Source organism: Dermacentor albipictus, chromosome 1, assembly GCF_038994185.2.
Source record: "Dermacentor albipictus isolate Rhodes 1998 colony chromosome 1, USDA_Dalb.pri_finalv2, whole genome shotgun sequence".
Lineage (NCBI taxonomy): Eukaryota > Metazoa > Arthropoda > Arachnida > Ixodida > Ixodidae > Dermacentor > Dermacentor albipictus.
The window spans coordinates 302,840,574-302,860,289 of record NC_091821.1 but is presented as its reverse complement, the minus strand read 5'-3'; the positions used below and the strand labels follow the sequence as shown (position 1 = coordinate 302,860,289).

Genomic DNA, 19,716 nt, shown 5'->3' with positions numbered 1-19,716 from the left:
ATCTCTTTCATCAGCTGTAATCATAACTGATTGCCTGTCTGTCTGTGCTTCGCTAACCACATCCTAATTGTCAGATTCATTAAAAACTTTCTATTCTCTTCTCCCAAGACACTTATGTCTTGTTCTTCTATGTGGGTGCCAGGCCACAAAGGTCTATATCCTTGAACAAATGTGCAGACGCACTCGCAGTAGCATCCCACGATGCTCCTATAATCCCCATTTTACCTACCTCAGCTTTCATCACTGCGGTACGATTAGTAAAATATACTACTGCAAATAACTTTGCGCAGTCATTGTTGTCAGCATCTGATTTCCCGCATCTCAATTCTCCTTGGGACAACAAATGGTGCTTTCGAAAAATTCAAGTAATGATTACAAGACTACGGTGCCAAGTCCCCCCATTAAACTTTCGCCTCCACAAGTCTGGTCTGGCTATATCACCTTTGTGCTTTTTATGCAACGAGAGCGAATCTCTGCAACACTTCTTTTTGACATGCCGCCATTTCATTATTCAATGGAAAATATTTTTAGAAGAACTTTTGCTGTAATTCTTTCCTTTGTGGCTGCTGTACGGCATTACAGCCACAGGAATGTTTGTGAAGTCCTCTGCATCTTTCTGCGTGAGACAAAAAGAATTGCATGCTAGAATTCTTAATACTTATTAAGCTCGCATAATTCTTTTTTATGTAATACTTAGATAATCGATTATTCGTATCTGTAACAGTAGACACCTTAAATGCCATTTACAAGATACTTATTTCATTTTGCCTTAATTTATTTTAAAAAATTGATAACAGTTTTTTCATTGCCCGATTCATGGCCGATCCCCCAGAGTGGGTTGCCCCATTTCACTTGGGAACAAGAACACGAATTTCATGTCACCCAAAAGTGGAGGGGGGGGGGGGGGTTTAGTGGTAGGAGTAAGATATCGTTTTTGATTTGACTTGCACTTGATTGACTGCTATTATCATGGGTAATGAAATGTGCTGCTTGATTCTGAACTGATTCCAACATGTCAGTTAAATACTCTTGCTATCCATACAGGGTAAGCACATTTTTGTTCTCATATAACAAAAGTGAGATCTGTTGAAGGAAAGCATGTGTTGCATGTAAAACATATTTTTTTGGAGGTTTGAAAAGGAAGAATGGTGTTTTTAATAGCATTACAGTATGAGTGGGCTAGACAATATACATACGTTTTAGCAATCTGGTAGCAGTCATACACCTCTTTTGTATGTTGTGAATATTCAACATCAGCTGTGATATGAAATACTTTCTTCTGCATTAAAAGCATTAATACGTTTAAATTAGTATTTGTGGTTGTTCCTCATGTCAAGTAGCCATATGTTAATTGTGGAAGAAAGACAGTGTTATAATGTAAGGACTTTTATGCTGACGTAGAAATATGGTAGTAGCGTAAAGATGGACACCTAGTAGCTTAAATGCATGTGCTACATCAGCTGATTCATCACCAAGCATGACTTTTGGAGCACAAACAAATATTTTTTTTTTCAGTCAATAGAGTATCTTTTTTGTTTTTGTAATATGTACAGCAAAGCTGTTCTAGCCAGTCTAGTCTTGTCTAGGAATTTCAGCAGCACATCTTGATTTACTTTTTCACTTTCTCCCTGTGATCAAAAAAGTGGTTTCATACCCACGGATGTTGTGAAATGCTTTGCAAATTATTTGTGTATGCATAAGACAGTAACAACTCCAAGTACGCTTCCTTGTGGTACGTCAGAATGTCCAAAGTGAGATTACCTGGGCCACACACTTTGCTGTCCTCTGCTGCTCTGTGCAGCCACCACGAACAGTGCTCAAAACTTTCCCATTGAAGGGTGGGCTTTGCGTGTGTGCTGCTTTCTTTGGTTGTGTTGCAAGTGCCATGGCTTCTCAAACAGGATCACGAAAAGAAAAATCTTGCCAAGTGCCTGTTGATTGTGCTTGCAGTTTGATGCCCGTAACAGCACCCGTTCGGAGGTGATGAGCGACGCTATACAAATAATCAACTGCGTGGACATGGTGAGTATTTTACCACATTTCTTAGCAAAGCAATCGTAGCATACTTTTCTTCCCTTCTTCTCCTTAACAGTTTTCAAGGTGTGTATTGGCAGAAACAGTTTAATTCTTCGAATTATTTTTTAGTTGAAAGGTTTTACTGCAAGACATGATAAAAATGATAAAGGAATACATACATCTTCTCATCCTTCCATTATCACAAGTGTGTGAGAAGGTGCTGTGCCAAGTGGCATCTTCCTGTTGCGCTGTGTGCAGTCCTCTCTGTGCTTGTGCAAGCATGAGCTCTCAAGCTTAGCCATTTGCATTGCTGCTGTTTGTTGAACGCGTCAAAAATCGTCAAGATTCTAGGCTCACTACTTGTTTTACTGCTTATTGAGAAGTTAATGTGCCATATGTCTCAGTGTTGCGAAATTTTTTTAAATGTGTCATCAAAGCGAGACAAAAGGCTGTTAAATTTACATAAAACTGCTCCAATATCACTGAAATTGTTGCTAGAACGTTAAAGTAAATTTTAGGTAACATAGGTGTTTCAAAACACTACTATATAATCTAGAATAAAGGAAACCAAGGGGCCCCGAGTTTTATTAGTCTTATTATAAGAAACCAACCAACAATGATGCTGAGAACAGCATAGACAAAATTATCTGCAGTTCTTAATTGAATTAATGAAATGATCAATAAATGTAAATGAAAGTGGATGAAAAAACAACTATGTGGTGAAAAAATGTATGGTCGTGTCTGGGTTGCCTATGGGAGGTAAAGGATTAACATGGCGATGACAACTGCGTGACCTTCATGCAGGTCAAATGTTATGCTTCTGCCCCTTGACTTACCTAAAAGCTCCACGCCATGTTGATTTGTTGAATAGCCATGAGATTCACATGAGTGAGCCCAACCGCTCTAATATCTATGCTTTTCTACAGTCTGTCTGTCTTATTATTCACCCGCTGCATCTATATCTCACCGTAACATTTAGCGCAATGGTTCTGGCAAATTTATTGACTGCAATTAAAAAGCATGACGGAGATGAGCTGTAGTTGGAATTGAAATGTAGAAAATAAACAAAAGGGGGGGGGGCGATAAAAGTGGACAAAAAGATAACTTGTCACCGGTGGGAGCCGAACTCACAACCTCTGCATTACGTGTGCATTGCACTACCAATCGTGCTGCAGTGATGGCTATCAATTCGTCAGCTAACTTGGGTATTTATGCTTACTATATATACACACACACACATACTCCGTTTTTTCATGGGCGCCATCATACAGCTACACAGTGGCGCCATCTATGGGCTGTCGGCATGCTGGCTTGGATGAGCGCTCCGTTTTGCATGGCAGGTATACGCTCGGTGGTAGTTGCTGGCGTTTGTTTTCACGCTCGTGCAGTCTATTTAGTATGACGTGGTGTCTTCTACGTGGTACACGGTTCTGTGAGACGTACTGATGTGGTTTAAGTCGGTTTGGCCGGACTTTCTGCTGGTGTTGAGGCGGACGGAGCACGCAGCGCGATGTGTGTGCACATGTTTGAGCCTACAATCATGCTCGGAGATCAATTGTGTATTTCTGAAAGTTCCATTCACTAATGTGACCTTATTGCAGTATTATTCTAAGCTGCGGTTTAGGAGCAATGAAACACATGCGACGATATGTAACAGTGTGGGTACCGTTCTGCCACGATAGAAGCTGTGCTGTTATACTTTGACAAGCATTCAAACTGTTAGCTGCAGATTACATTGCGTGACTACTTGGTTCGGTGGATGAGGTTTCCACCCATGAATGAAATTGTTTTGGTTAGTAATAACAGCATAACTTACAGTGTGAACTATACTTGCCCAGCAAAGCAATCGGTTATGAACTGTGCAAGCATCCTAAGCAGTGGTAGGTGCTGGATTACAGATATTTTTGTTCTATATAGCACATCGTCGAAGCATGCGGAATCAGCATTTATAGATCTATAAACATTGTGCAGTGTGACAATGCGAGGTCGTACTGTGGCATTAGGCCTGTTTTCTCTGTCTTTTTCGAGAAAGAAGATGATAACCGATTTTTTTTTTTTTGGTTGTGTTCGTTTCATTCTTTACGACACACTGACACGTATTATGGAAACTTTGTCCTCAAATATAGCCATCACATTCTTTTTATGCAATCCCTCTGAGATATTATGGCTTTACAGGGCAGAAAGGCAATGCTGAAGCACGTAGGTTATGTATGTATCATGCTAGTTCACCAATCGCAGTGATTGCTGTGTTGAGCAGTGCCATCGGCCTCATGCAGGAGGTTAGCATAGACATATAGTGATTTAAGGCCTACTAGACTTAAAATGCGTAAGAATGATGCCAGTGTATCACAAATATTTGATAGCACCTGCGGCTTAGGCGTTTCGTGGTTGCCTTACGGTGGCCGTACACGAGCATGCGCACCCATGTTTTAGTCCTTACGCCAAGCGATCAGATAGTGAACAGATTTACTGTTTCATGCTGGTGATACAGAGATGCCGGTTCTCTTTGTTGAATTAAAACCGACATACACAAAATAGTCCGCAACACATACACCGCAGCTGGTAATGCGTGTTGCATGTTTGCGCCCCCATTTCTGCGTACTGTAGTTACCGATGCACCCAAAGGCTTCCCTGATGACCTTATATGAAAGGACATTGCGTAAAGTTCACAAAGTGCGATCTAAAACATCTCGAAATCATTCCGCAGCACGTGACAGCAATACTTTCAAGCAGCGCTGCGCCAGATTGCATAAGCCAGAGAGGAGGAAGATCTTAAGGCGATCTGCGATGTGGACAAAGAACGTGCGGGCACCGTATCTTGAAAGCGATCTGCAATGTGGGCAAAGTGCGCACCTGCGCTGGCCTCATCTTCATAGCAATCTGCGATGTGGACAAAGCGTACCCAGTGCCCGTAGCTTCGTATATGCTGTGCTTTTGACGTTCGCATTGAAGGGAGAGACAGCATGAAAGTCAATTCGCTCGGTGCTGCTGCTGCGCTTATTTTGCTTAATTTGCTATCGAAATCGATGCTTCGCCTTTTGGATGAGACTGCAACTTCTTGTTTTTAGAGCGCAGCTCTTTGGCGTCCGTTCCTGGGTTTCGCGTCGTCGTCGGCGTTGTCGGCCTCGTAACCAGCTCCGCCCCCCTTCGCTGGAGTTGGAGACGAAGGACGCGAGCCGCGAATGGCGGAGACCAATGAGAGCGGCCCCTTCAGTGACGTGCGCGCGCGATGCTGGTGTCATGCGGACCCTCCTTACGGCTCGATGCGCACTCGTGTCTGGTCTCAGCCGATCCGCTCGTTTCGTACTATCGTCTGCTCGCGCCAAAGCTCTCGCCCGCGCCTGTTTGGTTCTGTTGGGTCGGTCTCGTTCGCGCTTGTTTTGGTTGTTATTGTGTGAGATTGTTTCTTAATCTGATTGTATGCGCTATGCGAATTGTATAGTACTTTCTGGAAGCCATGCGGCACCAGCGATCACACTGGAACCTTTGACGAGTCATGTATAAACGCCGGCTCGCTTGATCCGCAGATCAGATTTTCGACCATTACCGACTCTGCTGCATGTCTCTCTCAAATTCTTTGCTTCAAAATATCGCGAAATGGAAACACGTATAGAGCTGCGCTCAAATTTCGCATTAGGGAGTATCGTAATCGTCGGATAATTTTTTTTTACTTTGGACGTTCGTCACTCACTTTTTGCATAAAGTTGTTAGACATCGCGACAAAAGTTTCAGAAGTGAAACGTTTTGGATATTACGGACTTCGAATAAAATGGACATTTCTTGTCAGGTTATCAGAATCCACTGTAACAAGAGTCGACTGTATATATAATCACCTCTGAAATTATGCTATTATACAGAGTGTAAATTGGTTTCGGCCACAAGGTGTTGTTACTTATCTTGTTGCCTATGTAGGGCTGTGCTGCGTTAGCTTATTGTTGGGTTTATTATGCTGCTCATGGTTCGTACACCTCCTTGAAATCCTTGAAAGACCCTTGAAATTGGAAAAAGAGATTCAAGGGCTCTTAGAACTGTTGAAAAATAAATGTGTTCCTTGATTTCCTTGAAAACTGGGATGGGAGGCAACTTCTGAACATTCAGTGTAACAACCTAGTGAAAACAATGATATCCTGTGGATATCCTGGAGCTGTGTCGGATACGTCCTTTGGATGTCCCTCACAAACGCACTTGCTGTGTCTTGCAGACATCCCTTGCATGTCCATGGGGGACATTATGGGAACGTGCTGTGTACATTTTATGGACATATGCCAGGGCCTTTTGCACAGTGTTTGCCATAATGTCAGTTATGGTCGCAGCACATTCTGTGTGACAGGTGCAATGGCAGAGAGCCCACGCATCAAGAACAGAGACATTGCAAGCACAAGTTATGCACACGCGCGCATGTTGGCAAGTGCAGCATAGTTTTCATTCTTCTAGGCCTTCGGGCAAGCGCAAGTGGCTTATTGGAATAATTGCAGTTTTCAAAGTAAATTACATCAGAGAATTCATAAAGTACAATGTGCATGCGAGCTGCGGACATGATAGTTTCAGATTGTAATTCGAACATGCGAGAAAACATAATTCTGTTAGTGGAAACTCAAGACAAAGCCACAATTGGAGGACAAATATTCATGTTAATGTGAAAAAAGGTCTATGGGGCATAACCTTGGGATATCCATGGTAGGATATCTGAAACAGGTCCATGTGCGATATCCTTGGGACATCTGTGGTAGGATATCTGAAACTGGACGTCTGGCAGATGTCCTATGTATATCGGAAATGGTGCATGGGAATTGGGACATGATTCAGATGTCCTGTGGATGAAATGTTTTCACTGGGAAACTCCACATCAGCGCTCTGCTGTGGTCACTCTTTTGGGAAATGATCCTATGTAATTCTCATCTAAGAGTTTCGCTAAGTGACTGCAGTCTGGCATATCCATAGCCGCTGACAACAGGCTTCTTTATGTTGCCTTTGCCATCATGGTGCTGGACGAAGCCAGATCAAGTGACCAAACTGTACCACCATTTTTGACGTTTTGCTAGTTGGTTTACATTGCAGACATTATGGCTCTTCTTTTGAGGAATGGGCTCTTGAAATGCCTAGAATAAAGTAAGTTTCAGCCATTTGGCTAGCAGGAAGAGTATCTTTGGGTGAAGCCAGACACTACTAAGCCTCATTGACCAAAGTGTGTCATATGCCACAAGGTTATTCAGAACATTACAATGGGAAAATCGACTTTGAAAAGCCAGCTGAAGAACTTGTAGAGTGTATGCAATTTAGTGGCTGCTTAGGTATAAGGATTGCAGCTAGAAAGTAAGAGATTTGAATATTTTTTAGCTTATGTTATGACTAAAGTCTATTTCAACCTCCTTGAATTTTGCCATTCAGCAACCTGGAAATCCTTGAATTGTCCTTGAAATTTGAATCGGATATTCTGTACGAATCCTGGTTATGCTGCCCGAGTACCTACACCAATAAGTAGAAGTTGTTGCATCCTAGTGGCATCTTGCAGTGCCTCTTAACCTTGTACTACCCTCGCTTAATTAGGATATAATGGGCTGCACTTGAGAGACTTCTGCCTAAACATTCTCTTCCACTATGGCTGTGCATCTGGATGTGATCAAAGTTACTGAGCCCCTTTATCATTTCTGAAGGGGACAAATTTAGACTCCTGATTGCAGTCTAAACATTCTGACCACTGATGTTTAACTTGCTGTGAATTTCTGGACCATGTTTCAAATGTTGAGCGCCACACCTTTGTATGTAACAAATGTGTATGTTCTCATGTCTTCTCCAGCACGTGCCTTTTTCCTTTATTTTTCTTTTCTTGTATTCTCTCTCCTTTTCTTCACTCACTATCCTGATTCAATGTGCCCTTGTTCTCTCTAGAGCAAGCAGCATTGTGCCCCGCCTGGTGGCAATATGTTTGCAATAGTAATGATAATAATGAGAAGAATGTGTCCTTCTTTCTTTGAACTAGTCAATTAGCAGTGTGAGCAGGTGTTGCTGGGCTACAACTGTGCAGTACTTCCGGACGGTGAACACGCGGGTTTCCATTGTGTACCTGGAAACGTGGGCAACGGGGGACCAGGTGGAGCACACGAGCGACATCCGCCAGGCCCTGCTCAACTTCGTTGACTACTCAGCCAAGAACCTTTACAAGCAGGCTGTTGACGCTACTCACCTGCTCACGTATGTGTGGGTTATTGACTACACCGCTTCTTGACATAGTGCATAGGTAGGGTTCAGTATTTTCGGCTTCTATCCTTCAAAAATTAGGCAAAAATTATGTGGTTCTTATTTCCGCGTAGAAATTTAATTTCTGTCAGTGAATTAGTTTCTTGCCCTGAGCTTTTTTTTAGAATTTTTTAGTGAATATCTGGTTCATTAATTTTGTTGGCACTGAAATGTGCTGTGTGCGGTAAATGTGCAGAAAAGATCCTGTTCTTCAACACTGTAGTTGTATCCAATATACAGAATAATGAGAAGCAGTCCATAGCAAAGACACAATGCCATAGATTGTACAGGAATTAATAGTGAGTGCATTTGATATTCGAACATAAATAGAATGCCTTTTTATTGAAAACGTCGAGCAGCTACAGAGCTCTGATGAATAACGCAGAAAACAATGACTAACATATAGACTCGTGCAAGGGCCGCACTTTTTTATTACAATTTTGATGAGGTGTGGCCCTGGCATGGAGCCGAACGTTTTGGTCAAACCCAGCCAGTGACTGGTGCACACCCCAGGTTTGGTAGCGATATGCGGAAGTACGCAGCGCAAGAAAATTCGCCGATGCATGCTTGCGGCATCGTGGCACCAAGTGCGATTGTTTCTCCATTGCAGAAGTTGTTTTTCAAATTTTGGGCTGTCTAGTTAGGGGTGCGGCCCATACACAAGTCTATACGGTAGGTAGATACAACCCAGTGTTAGCATCTGTAAACTTCCCCCTTCATCCACTGCAGTGGCTGCTGAACAAAGACTGCAAGCACCCAATCCAAGGATCCCCTGAGTGCTGATGGCACCCACATGGCATTATGAGGGCCCTCACATCAGTTTGTCTCTACAAAGAATGGTCTAACCTCTTTGAAGGGTGCGTTTGGAGGAGACAGGGCAAAGAAAGGGTTTATTGTTGTTGCATGCAGATCAAACAAGTGCACATGCCTTTTTGTCTGCCAGGCAGAACAAGGTTGACCAATATTTGCTCCCACTGAACACTTCCACCACAGGAACGGAGGTCCATGCCAGTGCACTAAGTACCAAGCTGCTGCTAATATATGTATATGCTAAATATATCCCACAGAGTAACTGGTAATTACAATGGTAGTCTGATACATGATGGAAAGTTGCACAGATGTCAAAGACATGTGCATTATCGGGCAATGTCAAAATATGAGAGTTGATCCAGAAATAAGGTTCCCAAAGAGCTCCAGCCACATGGGAACGTGCGAGGCGAAATCTGGCAACACTGCTGCATGCAGCTGTTCCCCCACTCTCGATTCCCCCCGGCCGCGCTTCGCTGCCTCGCTCATTCTTGGCTCAGCAGCCATCCATTATGGAGGTTCCCATTGTTGATCCCGCCAAGTGCAAGATTCGTTCCGTAATTCACTTTTTGTACGCCAAAGGGACACCACCCGTGGATATTCATCGTCAGTTGACAGAGGTGTATGGCAACAAGTGTATGTCCGTTCAAGACACGCGAAAGTAGTGCAAGGAGTTTAGTGCTGGTCGGAAGGAAGTCCACAATGAAGAATGGAGGGTAAGACCGTCAGTATCGGAGGCAGTTATCAAGATGGTCCAATGTGAAGTGCTTCAAAACAGGAGCATCACCGTCCGTGAACTTGTTGCTCAGATTCCTGGAAGTTCTTATGGTACAGTGGAAAGAGCCTTGACTGACAAATTGGGGTATCACATGTGTCGTGCTTGGTGGGTACTGCAGCTGTTGACATCAGACTACAAGGAGAAATGCCTTGACTGCGCTCGCCAGTTTCTTCAAAAGTGTCAAGAAGATAAGAAAGGATTGTTGGACTCCGTTGTTACGGGTGAAGAAATGTTGCTGTTTCATTTCACTCCCAAAACGAAATAAAAATCCAAACAGTGGTGTCATCCAGAGTGACCAGTCACAAAGAAGCTCAAACAAACTCCTTCTGCTGGCAAAGTCATGGCCAGTGTTTGTTGGGATCGTAAGGGGATACTGCTGATCGATTTCGTGGAATGTGGGAGAACAATCTACTCAGACAGTTATTGTGCAACACTAAGAAAACTCAGGCAAGCTATTCAGAACTGCCGACGAGGCCGGCTGGCAGCCGGTGTAACGCTTCTTCATGACAATGCCTACCCTCACGTCTCCCGTCAAACCCAGGAACTTTTGACAAACTTTGGGTGGACTGTCATGCCCCACCCACCATGCAGTCCAGACCTCGTGCCTAGTGATTATCACTTGTTCCCCAAGTTAAGGGAACATTTGAGTGCCCAACGCTTCCGGAGCAACAATGAAGTCAAAGAAGTGAAACGCCTCCTCAACGGGTTGGTGGCGGAGTTCTACAACATTGCGATACAGAAATTGGAGCACCGTCTACAAAAATGCATAGAAAAAGATGGGGATTATGTAGAAAAATAGAGCAAAGTTTCATCACTCCAATAATGTAAATTTCTATGAGTATAAACAATGTTGTCTATTTCTAAAATTGATGGGAACCTTATTTCTAGATCTACCCTCATATATCGAATCATATCAGGGTCAGCAAAAGGCATGTTCATTCGTCAGTGTGAATAAGGTGTATTTGTTATTTTTGTTAAGTAAGTATATAGCCACAACTAAAAAAAGAATGATAACCAACGCTATGGGCTGTGCACTGGCCAGCTTGCTCTGGAGCGCATGGCACGTGGGAGATCAGCAGAGTCTCGTGTTGCAGTGACACATGCAGCTGCTACTGGCAGGCATCATTCCCTATGCCACTGTGTTGCCAGCACTTGGCGCACTGGTCAATACATTCTAGGCGCTCTTAAGTCTACTTACACAATTACATGGCCCACACATGTGCTTTGATGTAGTTGCCTCAACAGGTGCACATGTGGTCCCTGTATGTCGTTCATCTTGGTGTCAGCATATCACCATTTGTAATCCACTATTGCGGTGCAGTGCATGGACAGCTGGTCCTGTGTTGGCATGCACCTCTGCAGCAGGTCATGCCACGACATTCTATTTTAAGCTTATGCATTATTCATACATGTTAGTTCACACTGTGATCACGGTAATTTCTTAGGGTATTTTCATCATAGACTTCTCCTTTGCACAACATCTGTGATTGTGTTACATTTTGTGTTGTGTTCAGGGATTGGCACCTTGTAATGACAAAAGAGATGTCTTTGTGCCAGACTGGGCAGCAAGGGTGTTTGTAATATGTGCAGAGGTCGCCACTTTCCAAGTCGAGAGGTGGGCATGGCCATCCCAGACACTGTGTGTACAGCGAAGGCTGTGGGAATAAGTCAGGTGAGTGGTGCATTTATGAAGCTCTGTGCATAGCATAAGCATTGTGATGCAGTACAGTATAGAACCTCGTTCGTATGTTTTGGGAAAAAAATGCGAGAAAGAAAGTACTAACCGGGACCTCATACGACCTGAAGTAACTAAAAAGTTGCACAGACTCAACTGTAGCAGACATCTACGTAATGCAAAGCGTTGCACGAATCGTAGCAGCACAAGATGCCGACACGCGTCGAGCTGGAGGGGCTCCTGCGACCAGAGACACATTTTGTTGTTTTTCTATTAAATTGCCTAGTGTTTTACGATGGTGACGGGAAACCGAAATGAAATCGAGCTGGTGGCCAACGCTTGGTGCTGCTGGAACGAAAGGTGACGCTCGCATCGCGCCACCTGCAGAGAGGAACCAAGGTCGATCCAAATAGGTCGCGAAGCTTTGGGCGAAAAGTGGTTCAGCACAAATTGTCACCGACATCACCAAGGGTGGTTATGGGAGCAGCGAAGTGCGACTATGTTGGAGGAAACAAACATTGGGAAAGAAAGAAGCATTTTTTAATTCAAGCCAGACACAGATTCATTCAACGAAAATAAAATTCCTGGTAAATTTTATATATTCCTGACGAGTTAAGAAAACATGTTCATTTAATTTTATTATTATTATTAATACGTTTCTTTTCAGCTCCTATTGTTACAGGGTGCGTTGACGCCGCTATCGCTCGCAGTGCAATGCACCTCTTGAAGTATGCAGAAAGGCGTGCTCGTAAAGTTCACCTGTTGAAATACGCCCCCCAGACATGTTGTGCTTCTTTGCTTGTCGAAGTTTGTCTGAATTTGGTGACGCAGGTAGCTTCATCGCTTCTTAACCTGTTCAGTCAAAAGTAGGGAGTTGTGACCGCCAGATAATTGCATAGTTATTTTCGTGCGACTGCGCTGGCCGACGGGCTTGGCATCCGACGATAGGATCAGCACTCTACACCTAAAGCTTTCGCCGGCCTCCAAGGAAAGTATGTTCTGTGCAAGGGTGCGATTTTGACACCCGTATGGTTGGTCTTTTCCTGCATCGCTTTCTGTGCTGACAGCTCGAAACGCCCATCAAGTCGAATGGCAGAGCATTTGAATATATCGCTCTAAAGGCAGGCCAACAAAACAAATTTCGTGCCTTTGAAAACAAAATGATGTCACTTCTGTTTTTAATGCATATGGCATCACATTATTTTTTCTTCTGCTGGAAGTGTTCCCTCTACATACAGATGGCACTAAGCCCCATGAAGCGCCGATGAACCGCCATATTTTGAACGTATGGGCTCCTGGAAGCTTCGCTACCAGGTATATATATATATATATATATATATATATATTATTTATTCATACTGCAGGCCAACATACTGGCCCATGCAGGAGGGGCAATACAGTTGACCAGGTAATGACAAAGCAAAAAGGATAATAATAAAAAATATATATAAGCAGTGCATGAAAAGGATGCAGCCCATAGCCACGTTACAAAAACCAAAATGCTTATCTTAGCACAGTAACTACAACAAAAATAATAACACATTTGAATTTGTATGTGGATAGAAAACGCTGTGCCAAACAACAATCGGGCACTAAACATAACAAAATACAGAGAATTTCACAAAAATGCAAGAAAGATAGTGAGAAATACTGCTTATGGTTGTGTTATTTTAAGCGACAAATAGTTTTCCAACTCATTTGTGAAGTTCCCTGATTGAAGTATATCAACAGGGAGGAAACTTCATTCGTTTATGGTATGTGGATAAAAACTATTCATGTGAGATTTTGTTTTAGCAAATAATGGCGTAAAGGAAAAGTTGTGTCTATGTCTTGTTTTTCGTTCTTAAGAGGCGTTACATAATGAGGCATTTTAAGCCCAATTTTTTCATTTATGATGCTATGTAATAACTGGAGACGACTAACTTTACGCCTATGTTCTAGTGAACTGATTTTATTTCTAAGCATTAGTAAGGACGGGGAATCCTCTCTTTTATATTTTCCAAAGATAAATCTAACGGCCTTCCTTTGTACACATTCCATTGTCATGATGTCCTTTTTGGTATGAGGATCCCATACAACCGCCGTGTATTCAATTTTCGATCGTACGAATGTGTTATATGCTAAAATTTCCGATGCCTATTTAAGTTTCCTTTTCAAGAACCATAATTTGCACAAAGCTGCTGAACATGTAAGGGAAATATGTTCTGACCAGGAGAATCTGTTAGTGAATGTGATACCTAAGTGTTTGTATGTGTCAACATCAGTTATTTTTGTGTCATATAGAACATAAGAAAATATACTAGGTTCCTTTTTTCATGTTACTCGCAGCAAGACTGTTTTATTTACATTTAATTCCATGCCCCAAAGTTTACACCAATCAGAAATTGCAATAACTGACTTCTGCAAGCAAGCGTGGTCGTTTTGTGACGCTATTTTATTAAATATGACACAGTCATCCGCAAATAAATTAACATGCACATCATCGTGGATTTCGTCTATTATATCATTAATATAAATCAAAAATAAAAGGGGTCCTAATACGCTGTTTTGCAGTACGCCCGAAGTTATCTGACAAACACTTGAGGAACATTTATTAATTTCTATGAACTGCTGCCTACGTCGGAGATAGGCTTGGATCCACGATATAATAATTGAAGAAAGACCAATGCACTTGAGCTTGTAGATTAATTTTCCATGAGTTACCTCCTTATCGAACGCTTTACTAAAATATAAAAAGAGCATGTCAATTTGTCCGGACGAGTCAAGTACTTCAGAGATTTCATGAACAACTGACACAAGCTGAGTTGAAGTCGATAATCCGTTTCTGAACCCATGCTGTAGTGGAGATAGGACATTGTGATCTGTCAAATACTGGTGAATAAAGCCTGCAACAATGTGCTTTAGTAATTTGCTGCATGTGCTTGTAATAGAAACAGGATGATAATTTCACACTGTGAGGTGATCGCCCATTTTATGAATTGGGACAACTCTTGCCTTACGCCAGTCTGATGGTATCTCTGCTAAATTTAAGGATAATTGGAAAAAAATCTGTCAAGAATACACATATCTGTTCTGCATACCTTCGTAAAAACGCATTTGGAAGCTTGTCAGGGCCTGCAGATTTCCTAATGTTGATATTAAGGAGCATTTCTGTTACATAGTTACGACACACGTGCCGTGCCTTACTACATACGACAGCACGCCGTTCGAAGGTTGGAACATGAATCTTTTTTGCTTCCGTCTCGGAGCATATATATACGAAACAGAGAGGGGAAGGGGGAAAGGGAGAACAAGGGAAGGATATCAAACGATAAACACACGTGCCGTCAGCGCTTGCAAGGCAGTCTGATTGCGGCTGACGTCACTTTACAACATCTGTTCTCCCTTAATACTGAAGTCGCTGCACTGGTTTTTTTTTTACGTGTAGAGCGCCGCATGGCTTGGGGTGATCTGACGGGTTCAGCATTGCTCCCTGCGAGTTCCGGCTGAAGTTCATTCTCAGGTTCTGTTATGCCCCCTTGTTCGGCTGGCGTTCTCGGCGACAATGGGTAGTCGCGAGGAGTACCTGTTCTTGATTCTCGATTTGCCGCTTCTTGGTCTTTACCAAGCGGTGGCGTCGCATCTTCCCGGTTCCGCACCTGGTCAACATGTCGTCTTACTGATCCGGCTGGTGTTCGAATGCTCACCATCCGAGAGCCTGTTGTAGACTCTACAATTCCTGGAGTCCATTTCTCACCCGTTCCGAAGTTGCGGGCGTACACGGTAGCTTCAGGCAATGGCAGTGGCCACTCGTCTGCTTCGTTGGCTGGCCCTGCGTGCACAGGAGGGAAACATGTATCTAAACGGGATCAAATTTTGTATCCTAAGAGCAGCTCTGACGGTGATTTTCCAGAGCGGTTAGGTGTCCTTCTGTAATTGAAAAGCAGCCTGTTTATGTTATCTTCCAACCGCCCCTCACCAATCTTCTTGAGGCCGTCCTTAATTGTCCTGACAGCCCTTTCTGCTAGTCCGTTCGATTGAGGGTGATATACAGCTGTGCGCAGATGCGTTATGTTGTTCCTCTTGACAAAAGTAGCGAACTCGTCACCGGTAAACTGCGTTCCATTATCGGATACGATGGTTCATGGCACGCCAAATCTGCAGAAGATACCGCGCAGGCAGTTGATCGTGCATGAAGCATTTGCTTGTCGGAGTGGCACAGCTTCAATCCACTTGCTGTATGCGTCCACGACCACGAGTATCATGTTTCCTGCTATAGGTCCCGCAAAATCGATATGCACCCTTGCCCATTTTTCAACAGTAGTGGGCCAGTTTTTTGGCGTTGCTGTAGCTGGCATGGGCATGTTTTGAACACAACGCTGACATGACGCTGTGACTGCCTCAATTTCGCGATCTAACCCTGGCCACCAGAATGACGATCTAGCCACCGACTTCATAGCGGACGATCCTTGGTGCGTCTCATGCAAAAGGTATAATATGCGACGTCGCACCTCCATCGGAACGACTACTCACCGGCCCCAGTATAACAACCCGTGGGCCAAAGAAAGCTCCAATTTCTTGTCAAAAAAAGGTGCGACACTTGTGCTCAAGCCTTTTGCGCAGGGCGGCCAACCGTTCTTAGTGAATCGCATAACTTGACTGAGAGCAGGGTCACCAGCAGCCAACTGCCTTAGCTCCTCAACTGACACAGTTCCCTCATCGAACACAGTCAAGGCCAGCAGATAGTCTGGTGGGTCCGCTTCTGGTGGCTTCGGCTCAGACGTCCGTTGTGGCAGTCTACTAAGGGCGTCAGCGTTGAGCAGTTGTTTACCAGGAGAGTATTGAAGCTGATAGCGGAATCCGCCTAAGTACAGCGCCCAGTGCTGTATTCTGGCGGCTGCCAATGCTGTAGTTGGTCGATCCGCCTTCAGCAGGCCCACGAGCGGCTGGTGGTCGGTGACCAATACGAATTCTCAGCCTACGAGATAATCACGGAATTTGGACACTCCAAACACAAGAGCAAGGGCTTCCCTCTCAACCTGGGAATAATTTTTCTCAGCCCTTGTTAGCGTTCTAGAACGGAACCCGACAGGTTTGTTTATCTTTCCGAATGTATGGAAAAGCACGGCCCCTATTCCGTCCTGTGAAGCGTCACATTCTAGCTTGAGGGGTCTCTCGGGATCATAGTGAGCCAGCACAGCCGCTTCCCGAAGGCATTTTTTTTTGCTTCACGAAAAGCTGCTTCTTGTGCATGTCCCCAGAACCAACGCGTGCTGTTCTCCAACAACTTGTACAGCGGTGCAAGTGCGGAAGACATGTTGGGCACGAACTTCGAATAAAATGTAATCATGCCCAGAAACGACCTCAACTGCTGAACATTTTCTGGGTTGGGGGCTTGCGCGATTGCTTCAACATGCTTGGATGCAGACCTATTGGATGCAGACCTTCACAATCAATTTTATGACCCAGATACGTCACTGCCTCTTGGCGAAAGCTGCATTTCTCAAGTCTGAGCTTCACTCCATGTTCACGAAAACGCTGCAGTACTTGTCGTAACGTGTCGGTGCTACCAAGTTTTTCTGATACCAAAACGTCGTCAAGGTAAGCCTGAACACCTGTCAGGCCCTGCAGAACTGATTCTGTTTTCCGCTGGAAGATGGCAGGCGCGGAAGCTATGCCGAACGGCAGTCGGTTGTAGCAAAACAACCCACGGTGTGTATTGATTACGCACATCTTCCTTGAGTCCTCATCGAGGGGAACTTGGTTATACGCGTCTTTTAAATCCAGCGTGCTAAAGCAGTCCCCACCGTTCAGGCATGCGAAAATGTCATCAATAGCTGGCAACGGGTACTGCTCCAGTTCACAGACGGGATTCAAGGTCACCTTAAAATCAACGCAGATTCTAACCGCGCCGTTCTTCTTCATTACGGGCACAATGGGAGTCGCCCACTCGGTGTGCGTTACAGGTGACAGTACTCCAAGCGTTACGAGCCTATCAATCTCTTCCGAAACTTTGTCGCGTAAAGCAAATGGAAGCGAACGGGCCTTACAAAATTTCGGCATGGCGTCTTCCTTGAGCTTCAGATGGACAGGGTGTCCATCAATTAGACCCAGCTCGGGGCTGAAGACGTCGTTGAACTCTGACAGGACGGCATTAATGGCGGGGGTACGGCTGCTTCCTGGACCAGAGCTTTGTTGCACTGATACGTTCAACACCGAGGATCCTGCGTCATTGAACTTGGAAATCAACTCTCGTCCACAGAGGCTCGGACCTGAACAGTTCAGGACCATCAAGGAACTCTTGACCTCCTTGTCGTTGTAGGACACTGACATACTCAGTTTCCCTAATACTGGAAGTTCTCCAAGATAACAGGACAGTTTAATGAATGCGGTTTCTAATTGCGGCCAATGTTCACGGTTTTTCTCAAAAATCTCTTTGGACACAACACAGACCGGTGAACCAATGTCCACAATCATAGGTACGTCAATGCCACACCATGTGAAAGTACGAAGAATAGGTGGTGGTAGCCGACCATTGGAGGGTGCGGTTAGTGTCCAAATGTGCGCACCGTCTGCATTTTCCTCAGTGACATCCGCTGTTACTGCAAACGCTTCTCCTTGCCTGCATTGTGAGCGAGCTTTTGGGCGTCCTTTCCGCACGTCGCTTTGGCACATCTTCGCCAGATGGCCGTATACACCACAGCGGTAACACCTCGCTTTCGCCCAGCCGCAGGCGTTTCTGTTGTGTTTCTGACTTCCGCAACGCCCACATACTGACACTAGTTCATCAGCTTGTCGTGCAATGACCTTGAGCACGGGTTCAATGTCAGATGACATCTTCTTTGCATCTTTTTCCGCTGCTTCAGCTGATATGGCAATTGTTTCAGCCTGCCTCAACATCAAATCTGTTTTCGCTAATAGCTGCTCTGAACAGCGCTTGACCTCACTCCACACACGATCCTGTCGCGAAGCATCCGGTCTAGCATGCCACCGAAATTACAGCCATCCGCAATCCGGCGAACTTCAACGATGAACTGTTGAATGGGCTCACCTTCCAACTGACAGCGATTGAAGAACCGATAGCTCTCCGTTATTTCATGACGCTTGGGGTCGAAGTAGTCATCCAAAACTTTGACTGCTTCCTCGTACGTAAGCGAGTTTGGCTTCCTTGGTGCAACCTGTCCTGAGAGCACTTGCACGGTGCGCGTACTCAATGCTGCTACCAGCAGCGCTGTCTTCTTTCCCGAGTCACTGACGCCAGCTGCCTCAAAATAAGCTTCTGCCTTCGTGATGTAAGCCTTCCAGTTGTCGGACTGGTCATCGTATTCCGGTAGTTGATGATGAGCCATGGTCGGTATTTCCGCGGCCGGTATTTCCTGCTTAACTGCCTGGCTTAATTCATTTTTCACCTCGAGGGTTCTGTCTGGCCTCGTCGCCACTGTTACATAGTTACGACACATGTGCCGTGCCTTACTACATACGACAGCACGCCGTTCGAAGGCTGGAACATGAATCTTTTTTGCTTCCGTCTCGGAGCATATATATACGAAACAGAGAGGGGGAAAGGGGAAAGGGAGAACAAGGGAAGGATATCAAACGATAAACGCACATGCCGTCAGCGCTTGCAAGGCAGTCTGATTGCGGCTGACGTCACTTTACAACAATTTTCAAAACACCTTCCCGGGAAATCGTAATATCACACAAGACAGACCTATTTGTATTACATCGTTCGAATTCATTTAGGTCAGAGAATACACTCCAGAAGTAATCAATAAAATGATCAGCAATTAAATGGGCATCTTCAATAATTTTACCACTAATGTTTATTTTATGTGTTGCCTCTTTTGATTGACTTAAATAGCACCAAAGCTTCTGTGGAGCATTTGAAATAAAATCAGCAAGGCTATGACAGAAGAATCTTTCTCGTGCAGCTTTAACTTTTGCCAGTAATTAATTTTTTAAATTCTTTGACATGTGAACTCTTTATTTTTTGATGTTTTCGTTTCATTTTTTTTCAGCTTCCGCCTAGTTTGGATGATATCTCTGTTGATCCAGGGGTTTGGTGGAGGCTTCTTGACCCCCTTCAATGAAATAAATCTTTCAATGCAATAAGTAACAGTGTCCCCGAACCTTTGCCATGAAAGCTTGACATCATCTTGGACAATTTTAAGATGCAGGTCCAAGTAATCAATAATTGATTCATCATCTGCTTTAGCATAATCCC

At 44.2% G+C, this 19,716-nt stretch overlaps 2 protein-coding genes across 7 annotated transcripts in view; one reads left to right on the top strand and one right to left on the bottom strand.

Moving 5' to 3' along the window:
• The window catches only part of mmd (disintegrin and metalloproteinase domain-containing protein mind-meld), a 336,846-nt gene that overhangs the window by 166,444 nt on the left and 150,686 nt on the right, over positions 1–19,716 (top strand). For all 6 annotated transcript variants that reach the window (XM_065455165.2, XM_065455163.2, XM_065455162.2 and 3 more), the window contains 3 exons: positions 1,951–2,022; positions 8,042–8,208; positions 11,429–11,510. In XM_065455165.2, coding sequence (XP_065311237.1) covers positions 1,951–2,022; positions 8,042–8,208; positions 11,429–11,510 — 321 coding nt within the window. The remainder of the gene's footprint in view (positions 1–1,950; positions 2,023–8,041; positions 8,209–11,428; positions 11,511–19,716) is intronic.
• LOC139054974 (uncharacterized) lies at positions 12,361–18,841 on the bottom strand. The gene is made up of 5 exons (XM_070532682.1): positions 18,544–18,841; positions 17,543–17,671; positions 16,324–16,446; positions 15,079–15,324; positions 12,361–12,365 (listed from the first exon to the last, which is right to left on the bottom strand). Exons 1-5 carry the CDS (start codon positions 18,839–18,841, stop codon positions 12,361–12,363), a joined length of 801 nt encoding a protein of 266 aa, XP_070388783.1.